This window comes from Acanthochromis polyacanthus, chromosome 19 (assembly GCF_021347895.1).
Source record: "Acanthochromis polyacanthus isolate Apoly-LR-REF ecotype Palm Island chromosome 19, KAUST_Apoly_ChrSc, whole genome shotgun sequence".
Taxonomy (NCBI): Eukaryota; Metazoa; Chordata; class Actinopteri; family Pomacentridae; genus Acanthochromis; species Acanthochromis polyacanthus.
This window is the reverse complement of record NC_067131.1, coordinates 28,145,371-28,166,189: the sequence shown is the minus strand read 5'-3', so window position 1 is coordinate 28,166,189 and position 20,819 is coordinate 28,145,371. Positions and strand designations below refer to the sequence as shown.

Here is a 20,819-nt window from a genome sequence, read left to right as displayed (position 1 = left end):
TTAAATAGAAGGACACTGCAAACACGATTATACAAACACTATACACACATAGTAAGCTGAGATTCTCATGAATCAACTTGCAGGTTGAATTTTTTCATGATATTTATACTCCGTATTTGTCTTAAATGATCATTTGAAACGTTTATATGCAATTTTTATGTTTATATGAGGCATAAATGCAGAAATTCACTAGAAAAAGTAGGCATTGTGAGCACCGTTTCATAAAAATTGTTATTTTTTTCCATAATATGTCACATTACATCACATTAGGAGTCGTCGTTGCCTTGGTGGTGAATCTGAGTAGCTGTGATTGAGAAAGTTGGTCTTTTTTTGCGATTTATTTTGCACTCACCATTTTTTTTATGCTGCATTACTATTACTGTGGTGCTTTATCTACCAGCGGAGCTGCTTTTATGTCTCAGACAGACAAAATAAAACGTTACTGCTGCATCAGTAATGAAAAACATCATGTACAGCAATAATTTTAGAGAAACAATGCAGATCTGGACGGTTGTCTCACCCAGAATTCTGACAAACGGTTGTTATGTTTCCCTCATTTCCATACTAACAGCAGATTGTGGCTTTGGTGCGGGTGGGAGTCGTGGTTACACATCTGTCAGAGATTCAGCTTGACAAAAATGCAAACTGACCGCTGTACGTCTTGTTTTATTTTGGCAAACTTCTAAATTAGTCAGCCGCCTCCCTCTCATGTTGAACTGTAACACGTGTTGTCGGTTCATGTTAGACGAGTTAGATGTGACGAATATCAGCTCTAGAAGGACCTAAGCTACTCTGAAATTCAAAAACCCCAGCAGGATTGCTTTTATACGTCAAAACTACACCATTTATCAGACCCAGAAACCGTTGAAATGGTAACAATCATCAACTTTGCGATTGTCTTTGAACAAATTACATGTGATCTATGGTTCCAATAGAAAAAATGATCAAAAAGACTAAAATTAAATCAAAATCACTGCATTCTAAATGTCTCATTTAAAAATTAGAAAAAAAACAAAACACAGAAGCCATGAGCTGCTAACAGTCACGTGACAAAAATTCAAGGAACATTCGGCTGAACTGCAGGCAGTGTGTCCATAGAGCAGAGAGGAGACGACAACAGAAAGTAAACGAGAAAACAAACACATTGGACCAATAAAATAAATGCAGCATGGCTCGAAAACAGTGAACAGAGGAGCAAGTTGTTGGAAGATACACTCAGCATGGTGAAACATCTTTCTACAGATGGTGAGCACATCATCTGTAGAAAGATGTTTCACCAGAAACAAAGTCTGGCTAGGCTGGAAACATCAAATATTAATATTTATGGTGACTCAAAATGTGACCAAAGTGTTTGTCTAAATTAGGGCTGAACGATTTATCTAATTTGCGATTTTATCGCGATATTACGTCACGCGATTTTGAAATCGCGTGGCTACTCGATTTTGAGCCTTTGTTTGGTTGTTTCGCACCCATTCATTTTAATCATGCCTGTGCATTCATATCCAAGGCCGCTAGGGGCGATAGTGCGCCCGCCCCTGGTATAGCAGGCGGAGTTAGGGAAAGAAGAAGCACACCTTGACGAGAGGCAAGCGGAGGCAAGCAGCAGCTAGCAGCTAACTTATAGCAAACAAACTTTCCCCACAATGCGTGAGGATCAGGAAAGTGAAGACAGCGATGGAAACACTGCACAGACTGTTTCTTTGCAGTCTAAGAGAAAAGGATCGTCCATTATCTGGCAGTATTTTGGATTTAAAAAAGAAGACGACGCACAGTCGGAGGTAATTTGCAGAACATGTGGGGCGAAAGTCTTAACATCAAAAGGAAACACTACAAATCTTTTCCAACATCTAAAAAACCACCACAAAACCGTATATGATGGCTGCATGGCAAAAATACCAACAAGACCAAAAGCACCTCAACAAGCTTCACTTAAAGTGATGTTTGAAAATGTTACCCCGTACGAGCGAACATCAAAAAGACACAGAGAAATCACACAGGCAATAGCGGAGTACCTGGCTAAAGACATGCTGCCTTTTAACAGTGTCAGCGGATCTGGATTCATGAAGATGGTCAATGTTTTGGACAAGCGATACAGCATCCCCGCACGTACTTACTTCAGCCAGGTTGCCATCCCTGAACTATATAAAAAGTGCAAGCACGAAGTCATGATGGAGATTCAAGCAGCTGGGTTTTTCGCTGGTACAACAGACTTGTGGACAAGTCGTGCATCTGAGCCGTACCAAAGTCTCACGGTCCATTTCATCACTGAAGATTTTGACATAAAAGCTCGCTGCCTTCAAACTGCCTACTTCCCAGACGACCATACAGGCGAAAATATTGCAGCAAGTCTGAGGGAGGGACTTTCGTGTTGGAATCTACCTGAAGAAAAACTTGTGTGCATCACCACAGACAACGCGTCAAATATGGTGAAGGCTGCGGAGCTGAATGAGTGGACCAGGCTTCAATGCTTCGGACACAGACTCCACCTCGCCATTGGTAAGTTTGTATTTTGTTCACGTGTGGTGGAAAAACAGACAAAAACATCTGACAAACATATTGATAATTCTACATAAATGAATGGGGTCATTTGTTATAACATAAATAACTCGTAAGAAGGGTTTCTTCAGTCGTCATCTGTACTTACAAGTACAGATGACGACTGAAGAAACCCTTTTTACGATGGGTCCTTCCTGTACGACTGAGACCCTTCACAAGCAACATAAACAACTAGTTTCTCATTTACATGGTGGCTTTAAATGTGAAACTATAATCAGAGGTGGGTAGTATTAAGTCACAATTACTCAATTAGATGAACATTTTGAAGTTTGTTCTTATACTTTTTAACTTCTAATTGGATAATGCTAGTATCTGTCCTCGACCTTTTGGAGGATTTCATTGAAAATATTATGATTTTTACTGTATGTTTTTGTTTGCCATATCTAAAATATTATTCAGAATTTTTACCCTCAAAATCAAAGTGACTCATTACTACTATACTTTTTTTTTTTTTTTTAAACACTTTTACTTGAGCTTCTTCTAACATTACTCTACCCACTTCTAAATTTAATGGTGTAAATTAACTGCTGCTTGGCTTAAGCTGTAAAAGATGTGATGGTGACTATCAACTAATTATTTTTTGGCTTTGTTTTTCAGAAAACGCTCTTAAAGAAGTAGATGACAAGGTGTCAAGAGCCACAGGACTGTGTAGGAAGCTTGTAGGGCATTTCTCACACAGCTCTAAAAAGAAAATAGCCTTGGCTGAAGCACAGAGGCAGCTTAACTTACCTGAGCACTGTCTCATTGTGGAATGTCAAACACGATGGGGATCCAAAGAGAAGATGATCCAAAGAGTCCTCGAACAGGCCAAGGCCATATCAAAGGTCTTATCAGGAACACCAGCACGCACTCTCATCCCAACGTGGCAAGACATGGATGTGCTTGAATCTATTCACAAAGCACTACATCCACTATTAGAGTTCACAGATGCTCTATCCGGAGAAGAGTACGTCAGCATCTCCTACCTCAAGCCTGTTCTCCATCACTTGGCCACATCTGTGCTTGCTGATGATGCAGAGGATACTGAGTTAACAAAGTCAATTAAATCCAAAGTCCAGACATACCTTGAAAACAAATACAGCTGCCCTATCACTCAAGAACTTTTGGATGTGGCGTCATTTTTAGACCCTCGTTTCAAAACAAAGTACACCAACACAGACAAGATTCCCATCATTAAAAGCAGACTGAAGACAGAAATGCTGGATATACTAAGACAAGTAAGTCAAAATTGTATGGTTGAATATGATATTATGTTGAAACATGTATAAACTGAAATATTTTGTTATTTTTATCCTTCACTTGATAGGAGAAGAGATCTCGCACCGAAAGTGCCCACGGTCCACAAAGTGCACATTCCAGTGGGGCAAAAGGAAAGAAGTCAATTGGCAGCCTCTTCAAGTCCAGCGCTTCAGCCTCCGATGTGTCCAGTGTCAGTGTTCAGCCCGAAGATGTTGTGGAGGCCGAGTTTTGCAGCTACCTCCTTGCCCCCTTGATTGATGGAGAAGACGATCCACTTAAGTGGTGGAAAGAGTACAAATTTAACTTTCCCCACCTGTCGAAAATGGCCCGCAAGTACTTGTGTATACCTGCCACTAGTGCTGCTTCGGAGCGCCTTTTTAGCACAGGGGGCAACATTGTCACTTGCACACGAGCATCACTTAAACCAGCAAACGTGGACATGTTGGTCTTCTTAGCTAAGAACCTGTGAACAGTAAAACCTGGCGGAGGGTGTTTCGTTCAGTTGCACTTAAGTTTGTTTAGTAGTGTTTCGTACTCAAGTATTTTAATTTAAAGAAATGTTAAAAGGTATTTAATATTTACCTTTAGCAAGCATTTGATTTTGATGCACCTGATATCTTTTCTTTGAATACTTTTATTTATTATTTTTATTTTATCTCTAACTTACAAGCTGAAAAGTTTACTTGAGTTTTGAGAGTTTGTTGCACTATGCACTCTCTGCACTTTGTTTTGTTGACAAAGTCAAATGTTCACAAAGCTTCACATTCAGTGAATTTAATAAAAATGGCTTTGTATAAACAAGATAGTTTTGTTATTATTATGTAGCTTTATATACAACAAAAGGTATTTTTGGTGCAGTTAAAAAAAAAAGAAAAATCGAAGAAAAATCGATATCGCAATATTGGTAGCTAAAAATCGCAATTTTGAATTTGGTCAAAATCGTTCAGCCCTAGTCTAAATGAGTAAAAAAATTGTCCAAGATGACTACAAATTTATCAAAAAAAACTAATTTGGAAACTTGTCCAAAATAACTGAGGAAACTGTCTAAAATGGATTAAAAATGTATCCAGTGACTGATTTTTTTCTGATTGACGTCCAAAATGTTCTAAACTTCTCTGAATGCCCCAAAAAATCCTAAATAATTAAAAGTTGGTCCAAAATTGCTCAAAATTTGTCAGACATGAACTAAAATTGGAAACTGGTCCAAAGTTATTGAGAAAATTGGACTAAAATAGCTTCAAATTTCTCCAGAATAATTGAGAAATGGCCACAATGACTTGAACATCTCTTAATGTAAGGCTTCCACAGTGACATTCAGAAAAAGTAAAAAGTCTGGACTTCTTTTCATTAAGTGCTTTAGTGAATACAAAGGGAACAGCAGCTTCAGCTCATGGCACACTACAACTTGCTACTAGCATAAACTACATTTTTCCATGCCTGTATTTGTGTTGGCTCCCAACATTCCTTGCTAAAAACCGAGCATCATGGGTAATGGAGTCCCAAAGTTAAACTGACTCACTATTTATGTGAACACTCAAATAAAAGTGCATTCTTATTTAACCTAATAATTTCTCACATTATATGAATTATCAACTCAGTAAATAAACATAACTATCAAATAAAATTACACCAATTAATGTCTGAAATGATTAAAAAAAATAATGGAAACTGAAACTTGTCCAAAATAATTGACATTTATCTAAAATGGCTTCTGACTTGGCAAAAAAAAAAAGGCTCTAATTTCTGCAAAATACGAAAGAAAAAAGCCCAAAATGACTCAATATTTGTCCAAAATCATCATGAGACTAAAATCAAAGCTACGGGATCAATAAAAAACAGTGAACTGAGCAGTAAATTGATGGAGATGCATTCAGCATGGTGAAACATTTTACAGCTGCCAAGTCTGCCGCTGTGTTTAGTGTTTTTTATTGATGTTATGACTTAAGACAATTTAAAAATGCCTAAACATATAAATAAAACTCCTCAGTTGTAGTATAATATCTCTAATGAGGCACCATTGTTTTTCTATTATTTTCAACACCTGTTACTTGGACAAAAGTGCATGTAATAATAAAACAAATTCAACTTTCTTCGTTATGATTTATGGCATTCCAACTGTGTCAAACTGCACAGAAGACATTTTTAGTTCTATCATATTCTATTTACGGTTGTTCCGTTTCCATGAAAGTGCAGGACTTTATAGTGCAGTGAAAAATGAGAACACGGGGAGTAAAAATGTGTCAAATCACTAACTAAACCCCGTTTTTTTCTTCTTATTGCCATCTCGCTGTGCTGTAGTTTTCTTCTCTGAGGCTGTCATTTCCCACCACGAATCTGAAACGTCCCTAAACACACGAGGGATCGGCAGGAAAAAAAAAAAAACTCACGCAGCAGTAATTCCGTCTGTAATTGTGTAGCTGCAGAAATCAGCAGCCATTAAAGACAACTGCTGTTCCTGTTTTTCCTCTGCCAATAAAAGGCTGATTACCGTGAATTTTTGAGTTTTGTTGGTTTTTACTCGCAAATGATGACGGCCGAATCTAAGCAGACCAGTAAACTGTTTTTATAAGGATTCAGATTTGAAGAACAGCCCGGTTTACCCTCATGACACAAAGTTTTTGTGAATATTTTAAAAGCATACACTGTAAAATATCTGTAGTGTGTAGAGCTGCCATATAATGGCACTCTAGCTATGGTTGTTCTGTTTTTATAGAGGTGCAGGACTTCATATTGTAGTGAAAAATGAGCCAACAGTGAGGAAAAAATGGACAAAAACAAATTACTTGGGAGTAGATGGTTCAGCAGTGCAAACTAGTTGTGTGTAATAATAATTCACTCAATAACACATTTGTTCTTCTCTTCTGGTTGATAAAGAGATTAATTTCTCTTTATATGCTGAATTTCTAACATCCTACATCTGTTTTTGGACTCTGTGACACCAAGAAAGGCTCATAATTATAAATCTGTAGTCTGTCACGTGTAGAAATACAGAATCTTGATTTTTTTGTGTCAAACTACTGTTATAATCCATATTTCTTATTGTTAAAATGACAACAGAGGATTAAACAGCCAGTACAGGTTGTGTGTGACAGCAATAAGACCCTTGCTCTGCTCTCTAATGTCTGATGGAGAGATTAATTTCTGTTTGATGGCTGTTATTTCTCATGTTTTACATCTTTTTCTGGTCTCTGTGACACCAACAAGGCTCATAATTATCACTCTGTGGTCCATCATATTAGCATAAACTCACATTTTGACATCTTTAATGTCAAAATACCGTTAAAATCTATATATCTTGTTGCTAAACCGACGTCACATCTAAGCTTTGTGCTCCTCTAAATGCTACTGCTGTGTGTTTCAGGTCTTCCTACAAATATACCCGGGTTTTGTTTGATAGCGTTGCTAAACGAGGCCATCTTGTTTGTAACGTGAGCAAAATATCTGCAGTGTGCAGACATTTGGAAAACTGTTACACAGGTTTCTTTCATTTATGGATATTTTTGTGGAATAAATAATCAGAAATTCAACTTTCATTAATGTGTTCTTAGGATTTGTGGCATTTCAACTGTTATACTGCAGATTTTTCAGTTCTTTCTAACTGTTTATATAGAGGCGCAGGACTTTATATTGTAGTGAAAAATGAGCCAAAAACAAAAAAATGGCAAGAGTTTACCAGGGTTTAGGAGGTTCAACAGCTTAAATTAGTTGTGTGTGATAATAATTCACTCACTAAGACACCTGCTCTTCTCTCTACTGGTTGATAAAGAGATTAATTTCTCTTTAGATGCTTTATTTCTTACATCTGTTTCTGGTCTCTAACTCCCAGCAGGCTCATAAACATAAACCTGTGGTCCATCATGCGAGTAAGAATGAACATTTTTGACATGTTTAGTGTCAAAATAAGTATTTATTATTGCTAAGTCGACGTCCTATCCAAGCTTTGTGCTCCTCTAAATGCTACTGCTGTGTGTATTTCAGGTCTTCCTACAAATACACCCGGATTTTGTTTGATAGCGTTGCTAAACGAGGCCGCGGTGCCAGGTGGAATTAGTCTGAGGCATCATCTCCTCACCGCTTACGCTCCAGATGTACAGTATACCTCCTATTCACGTCATTCACTGCCGCCAGAGCAATCAGCGGCATACAGAGCAAATTGGTTGTGATGCTAAGATGCGTTTATCTCCCCCCAGCTGGGCTTAACACCGTGACAGATACATCCATCCATACGTGTCTGCCTCTGTAACACGTTTACACCAATTTCCCTACTTTCCCTCCATTCGAACGCTTCCCGGTTTCCTAATTTAGCCCGAGTGTCGCTCCTCCGCCCACGCGCTCGGCCCGCTGTGAGATGTGTTTCGAAAACCGCCGCGATGGCTGCAGGGCGGAAACCCGAGCCCGGCGGATTATGAGCATGTCAAATTGGCAGAATGTATTAGCGTCACACCGATCGCCGTCGCGTTTACTCTCACTGGTCAATTATCAAGATAGATAGCTCCAACAGATAGCCGCCAACCCCCCAAATGCCGCCTGCAAACATTTTCTGCTCGGTGGACGGAGAGGAATGGAGGAAAGCCAGCGCTGGTGATGTTGTGATAGGAGGAAAATACTTTCAGCATAGCTAGAATCAGATAGGATAAAAAAAAAAAAAAAAAAAGACCTTATATTATTGCAGGCTGCCTTTGGATTGAGGCTAGAGGCCCGGGTGGCAGAAATATGGAGGGAGAGGCGCACTTGTCATCCCAATGAAATCACTCTCCAAGGCTGCCGAGGAACGCTGCAGAGGAGATGAAATGTGTTTTGGAGGAGGAGGGCTGCGACTGTAAATCTGTGCAAGATGAGAAAAGTAAAGAAAAAATACTGTTTGCTGATTATATCGCGGCAGCTTATAGGGGCATCGTTCCTCTCTTATTGTTTGCATCTTCTTCTCCACAAATAACACGAGAAACATCCGGCTCAGTGATCCAAAATAATCAGCGGCTCGGCGCAGTGAAGTCGAGAATAGATGTTTTCAAAGCAAACAAGCTATTAATGTAAAGCCAGACCAGCATCGCCGGAGTGTCCTGATATTATTCAGCAACAGAAACTGGGATGATTGCAGCGGTTTAAATATATATATACAGACACACAGACAGAGGTTAAAATGGCATGAGAACAGAGCAGCGTGGCAAGATGGCGGCCAATTTGTTTCTCCAGGCTTCTTCATGCTTCCTTAGAGGCCTCAGCTGCCTCCAAAATCCCCCCAATTTATTATAAAGTGAACTATATGTTATGTCTGAGCCCAAACTGAAAGAAAACTATGCTGAAGATGGCATTAGAGACCAAAATCAGAAAGAAATCGACCCAAAGTGACCATTATCGATTAATGTAATCAACTAACAGGCAGATGTGGACATAAGTAGCTGGAATATAGTAAGAATATGAAGGAAAATAACAATAAAGAGCCGATATTCTGCTTTTTGGGCTATTCCTTTTCCGTCAGTGTGTTAAAAAGCTGCTTGTGTCTGCATATAAAAGGTCTGCAAAAGTTACAAAGCTTACAGATTTCTCAAACACAGAAAACACACCGTGCTAACGCGATTATTCCTGAGGTGTGCTGAGCTCCGGGGGTGGATGTAGCACAGGATTTCTGGAGATTTTAGAACTTCCCGCTGAGTTTGGGCTCAACAGAGAGCGACGTACAAAGAAAAGCACCTCCAAAGGCCTACAAGTCCTGTAACGATGAATTCTGACAGCCTCTCCTCAAACAAGTACTTCTTTGAGCACCATTTGTTCTGCTGGTACAGTCGCACAATCAGCTTGTATCGTCTATGCCGGGGGTGTCAAACATGCGGCCCGTGGGCCAAAACCGGCACACCAGAGGGTCCAATCCAGTCCCCGGGACGAATTTGTGACGTGTAAAAATTATAGAGAAGATATTAACTGCAGATTGTAAATTTGTAAAACAACATATTTAAAATAACTTGTCGCCCATGACAAGCTGTTTTGATCACAAAGTAAAATACTACATTGCTCAACGCTTTATGGTCATTGTGTGTCTCATTTTTGTAATATTTTGTAATGCTTTTGTTGTCTGTTTTTATCTGACTTGTCATTTGTCTCATGTTTTTGTCATTTTGCGTTTTCTTTTTGTCTCTCCTGTGTCTACTTTTCAGCTGCTCTGTTTCTCGCTTTTGTCATTTTTGGTCTCGTTTGTGTTATTTGTATAATTTTTGTCTCGTTTCTGTCATTTGTCAAGTTTTTTGTCAAACTATTTCTAATTTTTTGTCATTTTTGTAATATTTTGTCTTTTTTTGTTGTTGTCTTTTTTTGTTTGACTTTTGTTGCTTTGATCATAAAATAAAACACTGCATCATTCAGTTCCACATATTTGATTAAATATTTTGTGTCTTTGTAGACACTCTGATCTGTAAGTTGTAAAGTGTAAATAAACTGGGGCATATTGTTGCCTAAATTGAATTTATTTTTCTGAAGAAATTTCAGGTTGTTCATAATGTTTTGTAAAAACATAATTCTTTAAATTTAAACATTTGAACATTTTCAGACTTTTTTGCACTAAAACAAAGGAAAAATTAGGAGTTGTGGTTATTTAGAGGTTATTATGCTGTGATTTTACTGGTCTGATCCACTGGGGATCAAACTGGGCTGGGCTAAAATGAGGTTGACACTCCTAATCTATGCGGTCGCAAATTCTAGGCTGTATGAGGCGTCCACAATGAAGGTTAGTAGTACTAGTACTAGTAGTAGTCCCTTAATATGTTAAATAATAAATGAAAGACGAATCTCTAAAAATACATTTAGAGTACAAAGCTGCACTAAAAACTGCTTCAACATGTAGAATTCACTACAAAGTCAGTTAAGCCCATGAAACAGAGCGGTAGCCGCCCACGCTTTTATAGAATTAAATTAGAGCCGTTCAACACTGCTCGTTAACTAATCTAATGAATTTCTGTTCTATAGAAGCAGAGAATGAAGGAAAGAGCTCTTCTCTGACATCCTGCTGCCTGTTTTCACTCACAAATGGGAGAAAAATCATTTGTAGATGCAGTAGATTTTTATTTTACTGCACAAATTGAATTCTGATCACATGGAGAGGCATTTCTGAGCATTTTTTTTAGGTTTATATGTGCAGAGAAAAAGCCAGCAGGCATCCAACGACCTGCAATCCTGACTGTAGCGAATACATCTGATTGCTTCAGCGCTCGCTCCTCTTCCCGGAGCTTCGACAGTAATGAGAGAGAAACTTCGATATTCTCTCAATAAGCTACATGCACAGCCGCATAAACACTATTTTCTAGCCAATCATTCACTGTCCTTTAGGAACTGCTCTCAGAAAATGGAGAGAGAAGATGAGCTCTGCTTCAAATGAAACTGCAGATTTTAAAATTGTGGACAAACAAGGTGATTTTTTGTTGTTTGTGTTTAATAAAGAGTATTATCTCTAATCATATTTAAGGTATTGGAATCAGCTGAAAATGTGATTAGTTTACAGTTATTTGCCACTATTTGAGACAGAAAAAAAATGCATATTAAAGTTAGAAAAATAAAATATTTTTTTTCCAACTGTTATTTTACTGTTTTTTTATGTTTTGTTAAATTATAGAAAATATCTAGGAGAAATTACAGAATTCTTAATTTACACTAACCATTAAAAAAAAAAAAACAGCCAAAACTGCAAATAACATTCACATTAAACATCTCTATTTTTTACAAATAGTAGTTTGCGTTTTTGCAACAACTGACCATAAAAATTACACATTTTTTACTGGACATATTACAGGTAAAATATAATTACTTAAGAGATATTTACCATTATTTAGAAGAACACTTTAATGTGGTAAAGACTGAAAAATTAAAATAAGTGTTAACATGTTAAGTGTAACAAAAACAGGTCAAAAAGGTAAATAAAGTCAAAAATCTTTGTTTTTACAAAGTGGAATTTATTCTTAAAACAATTATGAATTTTACCACAACACTAAAATATTTCTATGGTATTTAAATTAACCATAAATATCATTTTACAGATTATTGACCGTAATCTGAAAAAAGTTCATGCATTTTAAGGATTGAAAAGGATAATTAAATATTTAACTGTTATTTTACAGATTTTTCTGTGATGTTAAATCTGAAATAACTAGTAAAATTACTAAACTAGAAGTAATTCATATTCCTTCTCCAAAAGTTTTACAAGTTTTCATATTTACTATAAAACAAAAACTTAATTTTTTCAAATAATTTGTTCTTTTATAACATGTGACGATAGAAATACTATATTTAAATCAACAAAAAATATAATTATTTCTCGATATTTTCAGTGTTTTGTTTTTACAGTTTTGAAATAGCTAGTAAAATTGCTGCAAAAGTATTTAATTTCCATATTTATTGTAAAACTAAACCAGAAAAAAACAAAAACCCTGTATTTTCTTAAATAATTTGTTCTGCTACAAAATGTGACAATAAAACTACATTTTTAGTGCATTTAAATCCACAAAAAATATAACTATGTCTCTTCAGTCAGCCAACCATCTCCTGATCTCAGAAGCTCCTCTTGTTGTCCAGGACAGTAGTAGTAGTTGTGGTATCTGTATTAGCAGTTCTAAAACATCTCTTCAGTCAGTCAACCATCTTCTGATCTCAGAAGCTCCTCTTGTTGTCCAGGACAGCATCTGAGTCTGATCGGGGTTTCAACGAGGACCGTTCTGTATAATCAGCAAACGAGGAGCTCGTTAAACGCCGCTCGCTGTAATTTAGTCGTCAGCGCGGTCGAGTGGCGTTCGCTGTGTGTTTTCAGAGGACACGTGTCGAAGCTGTCACGCCGGCTTAAGAGCTAACAAAGAGCAGGAGGCGATGAGAGCCGTCATACGACACACACAAACACACCATGGATGCAGGCAGATGGCTCGGTTTGCTCAGAAGACACGACACAGAAGTACATCTTTACTGCAGGACTACAAGAACTTACAGCCAGTTTCATGTTTTTCAAATGTAATATTCATTTTGACAAACGCCAGATGAGCATGACAGATTATTCATAAAGTCGCCCGCCAAATGTAAGGAATCATTTTTCTATTTTTTCTATTCTATTTCTATTTTTCTATTCACGGTCTTCAGTTAGAGTCAGGATTCTGTCAGTAAGAGACAGCAGGAAAAGCAAGAAAACAACTATAAATAAATTAAAGATGTAAAGAATACATATAGATAGAATGTTACTAAGAAAAACTAAATAACACAAGGAAACTAAGAACACAAAGAGTATTTACATGAAGTTTTTCACTAATTTGTTCTTATGATTTACTGTTACTTTACAGATTTCCTGCTCCAAAAATAAATTGCATTTGTACAAATAGTAATGAGATATTTTACAACACCAGACTGTAAAATGACACTATTATTAACTGTTTAAATCAGCAAAAATGACAGTTGTTACTCCACCAAGGACTGGAGGAGTTACGTGACGATCACCGTTGGTTAGTCTGTGTCAGCAACATGACTCAAAAACAGATGAACAGATTTGGATGAAATTTTCAGGGAAGGCCAGAAATGACACAAGGACAAAGTGATTAGATTCTGGCAGTGATGCAGCTTATTGTCTGGATCCACGGATTTGTTAAAGATTTCTGCATCATTGTGAGATAGAGGCACGGTGTCACTGTAACCATGACAACAAGTGAACACTACATCAGCTGACTGTGATCCTACTACAAATCCACCGCTGAAGACCTATCAGGACTTATGCATCAGAAATGATACAAGGAACAACTGATTAAATTGTGGGGGTGTTTGAGTTCCATCCATTCCTGTCGCACGCTACATATTTAGGTCATGTGATTCAGTATCCATACACATGCATAGCACACGCCTGTGCTCAGCAAATGTCATTTTGTTTGTGGGTACATCTGTATTAAATGGACACATTCTATGGTGCCGTGATTGCTGCCACAAATTTTTTCAAGATTTCATCCGTCGGAAATGCCTGCCTTGGAGGAGTATTGCTCACTCCGAGTGCTTTTCTTGTTTGAGTAATTAGATTACTAAAATTCCTTGGAGGTAAAATTCTCTGAATGGAGGCTTCCTTTATTCCACTACATACTAGACCTCAGGTCACCAACTGGTCCGGATCCAGACTTCATCCTATACGGAGGGTGCATCGTACAAATTAAAGTCTGTATCGCTGCTCTATAATGCTGTAAGTCAAGCAAATAAGACTGTATTTCCCTCAAGTTGCTCTGGCTGCACATCCAGCATGAACTATTCACTGTAAATACATAAAACCAGGTGCAATCCCCCTTAGATAAACATAAATGCTACGAATAAATAAAGCACACGGAGGTATTTCCTGTATCTGCAGCGACTCTACCTGCTCCTCTCTGCTGTTTCCGTGCCCTGATGTGTGACAGTAATGCTATCTGATAGCAGAGAGTTCACTGACATGGCAATCCCTTATCAAGGACAAAACGTTGTAAAAGCAAAAGAACCTGGAGATGAGTATCTGAGGTTCAGGCTTTCAGGGAGCGTTGTCAAATTAGACTCTGCTGCAGCAGAATGTGTGACAGCAGCAGGAAGACCTTGAAGTAACCTCCTCGACACACATCTACAGCGCACATCGCTAAATCCATATCCCCATGACAGATCCAAACGTCTCTCCTATGGCGCCTTAAAGCTACAACAAAGGCCACCTGAGGCTCATCTTCTGCGGTGAAAATAACTTTTATGCAGAGCCAACCGGAGACTTCTACTTGAAACGGAGTTAGGGAAAGATGATGGAAAAAGACGTGGAAAAATAACAAATTCCGCTCTCAGGAGATGTTAAAGTTGCAGCCCGAGGAGGAGAAACTTTGAGAGCTGCTTCAAAGAGGCCTTTTTAAGTATAACAGCGGATTGCTGCAGACTTTCTTTCTCCAGCGACAACAGACGGGAAACACAAACTCTTTGTGGGCTTTAATAAAATAATCGCAGGGATCAGAGGAGTTAATAGAGTCTTTTTCACGGCCGACTTTCTGACCTTGTACAGCGGGAAACACAGGTGTAGCTAATAGCGTTAGCGGCGACTCCTGCTCCGGTGAGTCGGCGTGTACAAAAGAAAGAATCTGGTCGGACACACTGTTAATATTATTAGTTACACCTGTGCTGTTTGAGTAGAAACCTCTGCTGCTGCTTGTCGAAGAGTCTCTGGTGGGAGTTTAAGAGGCATTTAACCAATTGTACTCGCCAAAGTCAATTTACCAGTCAGAGCAGAGACTAATGAGCAGTTTTAATGGCAGTGGAGGAGCTCCGTCGGGTATGAAGTGTCACCGAGGTGATGGACCGAAGCTGCAGGAGCTAATCTTTGACAGTGAGGAAGGACCGGACAGAAACCAGCGGAGGTCTGCAGAAAACACCGACTGTCATGAGCTGCTGCTGCTGCAAAGACAAACATGGATGGCAAACAGCAGCTCGTACCGTTTATGCGCAGTGACATTTGTGCTGAAAGAGCTGGGAAAAAAAAAAAAGGAGTTTGGAGACGCTTGTCACCGACAAAAATACAGAATATATCAGTGAGTTAGATTAATGCACAGAATTTTCACATTATTATTGTCATTTGTTGTTTTTTTACACCATAAATTACACAATTCTGCACATTCTTTGGCAAATATTTTCGCTAAATATGTTTTTGACAATTTGCCACATTTTATGCAAAATCACACTATTTTTACTGTATTTTCATCACCAAAAATATAATCATTTTACAGATATTTGCTGTTCTTCAAAAGAAAAACTACATATATTAAGTGATAAATTGAAATGTTGACCGTTTTAAAAAAAAAAAAAGGTAAAAACCGTAAATATCCACAGGAAAATTCTGTATTTTTACATCTGGAAATTTGTTTTTACACGGCATCACCATAAAATGAAATCAGCGAAAAATTATATTTTTTTTTACAGATATTTGCTGTAATTCAAAAGAAAAAAAATATGCATAATAAGTGATTAATTTACATACAGACTGAAAAAAGGGCTAAAACCATAAATAATCTCCATATCAAAAAACTGTATTTTAATTTTGTTCTTTGTATCAGTATGACCAAAAAAAAACTGTTTTACTGTACTTAAATCTGCCAAAATAAATATTTTTTAAGTGTGTGTTTTTGTGTTGTTCATTTTTTAAGCATTTCTACAGTTTTTGATCATTTTTTTCAGCTTGTTGTACAGTGACTTGCACATTTATTTCTATGTAGCTCAACGCATTGAAATAAAAAATAAAAAGGCTCTCAGACTATTTAAACCAGGGCTGTACTGTACTGGAAAAAATAGCACTGAAATATTTAGTTTTTCTGCAGTAGATCCTCGTAGTAGGACTTCTCTTTGCACCACATATTACGCACTTTTGCAAATTACTCTATTTTTACCGAATTTCCATCAGTAAAAATATGATTATTTTACAGATATTTGCTGTTACTCAAATGAAAAACTACATATAATAATGAATTTACAAAAAAGGTTAATCTAATGTGCATATAAGTGAGGTTATCTTTGTTTATTTCTGTTTATGTATGTAAATGCAATAATTTCTGTTTTATTGTTATGTAGATATTAAAATAATTGAGCAATAGGTCGAAAGTGCAAAGTAAAGACTTGATGTTAAATTCCTGTTTAATCGTTCAATTGCTACTTTATAATTACTTTACCTAGCACTTAGGTCTGCCTGTTCTGCATAGAACACTTGGCCGCAAACTTTCTCCACTGCTGGTTTATAATGCAAAAAAACTTCATCAATATTAACTTAAATGAAACTTATTCTCATTAATTTAAGAGCTATATCGACCATATACCATATTTCTACTGTCTACTCTGCAACTGTGAAGAAAGAAACGAAAAAATAATTGCAGTCATAACTTTCCAGAGCAGTAAAATCCTTCCTCGTACCATCAAACTCTCACATTCATCATTATAACTGGACTCCCAGCACTCAGCCAACAACGTAGCATCGTACATTTTGAACTTGAGCCTCAATAAAGGACTAAGAGGGTCCCAATAAATCAAATATCTCTAAAATAAATCTTATTTACAATATGAAAACTGCATCTTTGTGTATATCGATGCAGCTGATGTTTGAACATTTGGTTTTCTGTAGTTGTTTGGTCAAAAATGTCAACTATAATTTTACAAAGTCCAAGATGTTTCTGACCTGTGGTATTGATGCACAAGTCCAGCAATCACCAGCAATAAAAACCACAACAACAAATACGCCTAAAATTATAAACACGACTAACAATAACATACAAATCAGCGGAAACAAACCTACATTTGTCCTCAAAGTTATTCATACACTTGTTAATTTTGTGCTTTTTTTATTCCTGTGATGAAATGACTGCATTTTGTCAAGTTTGTCTATGAGTCATGTGACCAACAAGAGAAAGAATGACAATACACAATTCAAGAAACTCTTCATTTCAAGGGGTATTATATTCATGGATTCCCAAAAAATGCCATGCTCAAAATGATCCATACCCCGAACCAATGTCTTTCTTTAATAGTTAACAGCATAGCCTTTGTTTTGTAGGACTGCTTCTAGACAGTTCTTGTCCACAAGCGTCCTCATGTCTCCTGGGGGACGTTGGCCCACTCTTCCTTAGCGAAAGCCTCAAGCTGGGTCAGGTTGGCCTGTTTCCCAGACATCACTCTGGTCTTCAAGTCTTGCCGCAAGTTCTCGAAGGGATTCAGATCAGGACTCTAAAACATTGACATCATTGTCCTTGAACCATTTCTTCACTACCTTGGTGTGTTTCAGATCATTTTCCTGCTGGTACATCCAGTTGTGTCCGAGCTACAGTTTCTCAGCAGATTCCTTCACGTTTTCATCAAGAATCCTGATGAAATCCTCCTTTCTCATGATTCCATGGACCTTGACAAGGTTCCTTGTTCCACTGGGAGAGAAGCATCCCCATAGTGTTATGCTTCCCCCACCATGCTTGACTGTGTGCAGTGTTCTTCAGCTTGTATGCTTCTCTTTTCTTCCTCCGGACATATTCGGCATCCATAAGGCCAAAGAACTACAGCCTTGTCTCATCAGACCACAGGATGGTTGACCAAAAGCTGGGATCTTGCCTCAGATGACCTCTAGCAAAAGCCAGGTGACCCTCCACGTTTCTTCCTGAGCAGCATCTCTTCCAAGGCCTACATCCATGGAGACCTCCTCTGTGCACGACTTGCTCGATGGTGGACAGCGACACCTTCGTCCCTGCCTGGTCAAGTGTTTCAATTAGGGCCTTGGTTGTACTCCAGAGCTTGCTGTTGACCTCTCGAAAGATGTTTCTGGACAGTTTGGGGGACACTTTATGCTTGCCGTCACGCCCGCTGAAGTTTTTAACAGTGTTGAACCTCTCGTGCTTGTTGATTATGCCCTGGACAGTTGCCACAGAGACATCATACTGCTTTGAAATGGCCTTGTAACCTTTTCCGTCGCTGTGGGCACCCACAAGACGTTGACGAAGGTCCTCACCGAGCTCCATCTTCTTGGCCATGATGACTCGAAATTGAAAATGATCAGAACACATTCCCTCTATTTATACTCTTCTGGAAAGATGCTAATTTTTTAAATCACTGTTTAACATTTGATCAGCCAAAAAGGTATTTGAAGTGTTTATTTGCAAAAACAGATATCATCTTGATAAATTTCCAGAAAACTTTTGTTTATCGTTTACTTGAGATATCAATCAAACTGAAGTTGAGTGGATTTGACTCAGTAGAAAAATACATTACAAAATAGAGAAAAAATAAATTATTACTGTTATGATTATTATCTCAAGTAAACTATAAAAAAAGTTTTCTGAAAATTTATCAAGACGACGTTATCCGTTACCTCTAAACCCTTTGTTTATTCCATTGTAACATCTTCAAATAACTATAGGAGAAAGATTAACACATTTGGGACATTTTTGTTGAGATATATGAATAATTTTGAACATGAGCACAAAAAAAAAATAATCTGTTTTGGCCATATCTATTATGTTAATGAAGGGTAGTCAACTCATATGTAGATTTGTGCACAGCAACAAGTAGACAAAAGATACACAGGAAGTACCAACATAACAGCTTCTACAAATGAAGACTCCAAAAAAGAATTTTAATTTCCATTAGGTATGAATAATTTTGAGGACTGTATGTTGGTGGACATTAGTGCCCCTCCTCCAACAAATACAGTTTCTGAAACACTCAGAGGGTCTGTTGTAATTATAGCTACATGACTCCGTCCTTCAAACCAACCAACAGCTAGAATCTGCAGTTTTGTCACTGTGTGCCTCCGACTTCACAACTAATCCTAAAATGAGCGCAGCGAGCTTTAAATGTCGCCACACTTCCCGACACAGCTGGTGTCTTTTGCACTTAATCTTTTAATTTTTACCTTTGATGTCAGAAAACGCCCCCTTTGTCGCGCTCGTTTGGCTGTTTCTTTCTGCCCGGTAAAGCACAGAAAACAGAAATTAATCACATTTAGGGCACCAGCGGGCAAAAAAAAAAAAAAAAAAAACTCACGGGACCATGCAGAACTGTTAAAAAGCTGCAGGTCCTGTGTTTTCAGTAACGTCACTCCTGCAGCTCGGGGTCATGCACTCTGCAGGAGTCTATTATGAACCCACTGACTAATGATAATCACAGCGGGCGCCTACATGCATGTGCTGATCGTTTAAAGGAAGCTGAACCTTGAAAAATAACCTAATTAATGCCAAAATGAAGACTGTTTGCATCGTGTTTTGTGCAGCCCTTCACTGGTACGACGGCGTTTGAACCGGAGTTTTCCCAGAGAGGCCGCATTAGCAAACCTCGGGTCATTATCAGCACTTTGTGTCCAGCAACTGACAGCTGCAGAGGAAAACGGCAACCTCTGCTGCTACGGAGGAAAAATGTGACGCGGTAGTTCGCAATTAAGCTGATTTATAACAGAGAAGCAGCCCGGCGTCTCCTCCTCGGCTTTATTCTCGCCGTTTTTCTTCTCTCACCGCTTTCGGGAGGCCGGAAGACAAAAATACTGATGACACAGGCGCCGACAAAAACAAAACACTGCTTCACTTTCATCTGCTTTTTTCTCTGGTGTCAACTGAGAGACTGTTGTTTTAAAACATAAAAATCCCCTTTGCATCCTCAAGCACATTCCATATAATTTGCCTTTATATGCAGTTAAGCTCCAAAATGACTCGCATTGATGCAGAATTTTGATTTATGGTGAATTTTTTAGGCTCCTTCTGGCTGGAAATGAAATAAACAAGCGATAAAAGACAGCTTTAGACACAGCGTTCAGTCAAAATTGTCAGTTTTCTGCTGAAAATGCCACGTACTGGGTCTTCCTGTGTGCCTCCACCGGGGTTTTGTTCCTCTTTGTGATGATCTTCAGCTCTTTGAGGTTGAATCTTCCTCTTCTCAACAGATTCTAGAGTGCAACATCTTCGTTTTCTCTTCATTATTTCTTCACCCTTTGGCAGCACGTTTCAGATCTTTGTGTCACTGGAATTTTTCTCTGTACCTTTTTCCTCCACAATCTGAACGTCATCCTCTTTTCTCATGATGCCGTTTTACTTTGGCAAGGCTGAAAAAGTCCCACAAAGCATTCATATTCGTGTTGATGGAGTTCTACGGGTCGAATTCGTCCCTTTTCTTTGTGTCCAAACATTTTGTAGAAGTTTGGTCCCCCTTGGTGGTGTCTGATTGAGATGTTTCTACCAGAACTGATCACATTCATCGGGATGATCTTGGTGCTGATCTCTGGGTTCTTCTTGGGTCACTTTAATCTTCCGACCACGACCATTGAGAGGTTTCTTAGTGTGGAACTCCTTGTAGTTTTTGATAAAGTTTCACACAGCAGCCACGGACACTTGAACACTTTACATTCGCGAGGAACAACAATGTAGTTTTAGAATCTCACTAAGCTCTTGGGTTTTTACTATGACCATGGTGTGACTAAAGAGCTACTGCATTAGTTATTCTCAGTTTATAGCCTACTAGAATGCTCTGGAACATGGTAGAAACTCAGAGGACTCATTTTAATGCTACAG

General features: G+C 38.2%; 2 protein-coding genes across 7 annotated transcripts in view; one reads left to right on the top strand and one right to left on the bottom strand.

Annotated features, from left to right (window-relative positions):
- The window catches only part of LOC110960444 (SRC kinase signaling inhibitor 1-like), a 206,479-nt gene that overhangs the window by 175,514 nt on the left and 10,146 nt on the right, over positions 1 to 20,819 (bottom strand). The window lies entirely within an intron of this gene.
- Positions 1,392 to 4,741, top strand: LOC127531145 (E3 SUMO-protein ligase ZBED1-like). The gene is made up of 3 exons (XM_051939825.1): positions 1,392 to 2,496; positions 3,154 to 3,773; positions 3,863 to 4,741. Exons 1-3 carry the CDS (start codon positions 1,644 to 1,646, stop codon positions 4,262 to 4,264), a joined length of 1,875 nt encoding a protein of 624 aa, XP_051795785.1. The 5' UTR covers positions 1,392 to 1,643; the 3' UTR covers positions 4,265 to 4,741.

What these genes read in the sequence shown, in the direction of transcription:
- LOC127531145 (XM_051939825.1), top strand. Translation starts at nt 1,644, where the DNA reads ATGCGTGAGGATCAGGAAAGTGAAGACAGCGATGGAAACACTGCACAG. An exon ending in CAGACTCCACCTCGCCATTG is followed by an intron (nt 2,497 to 3,153) that starts GTAAGTTTGTAT and finishes TTTGTTTTTCAG; the next exon opens with AAAACGCTCTTAAAGAAGTA. An exon ending in TGCTGGATATACTAAGACAA is followed by an intron (nt 3,774 to 3,862) that starts GTAAGTCAAAAT and finishes TTCACTTGATAG; the next exon opens with GAGAAGAGATCTCGCACCGA.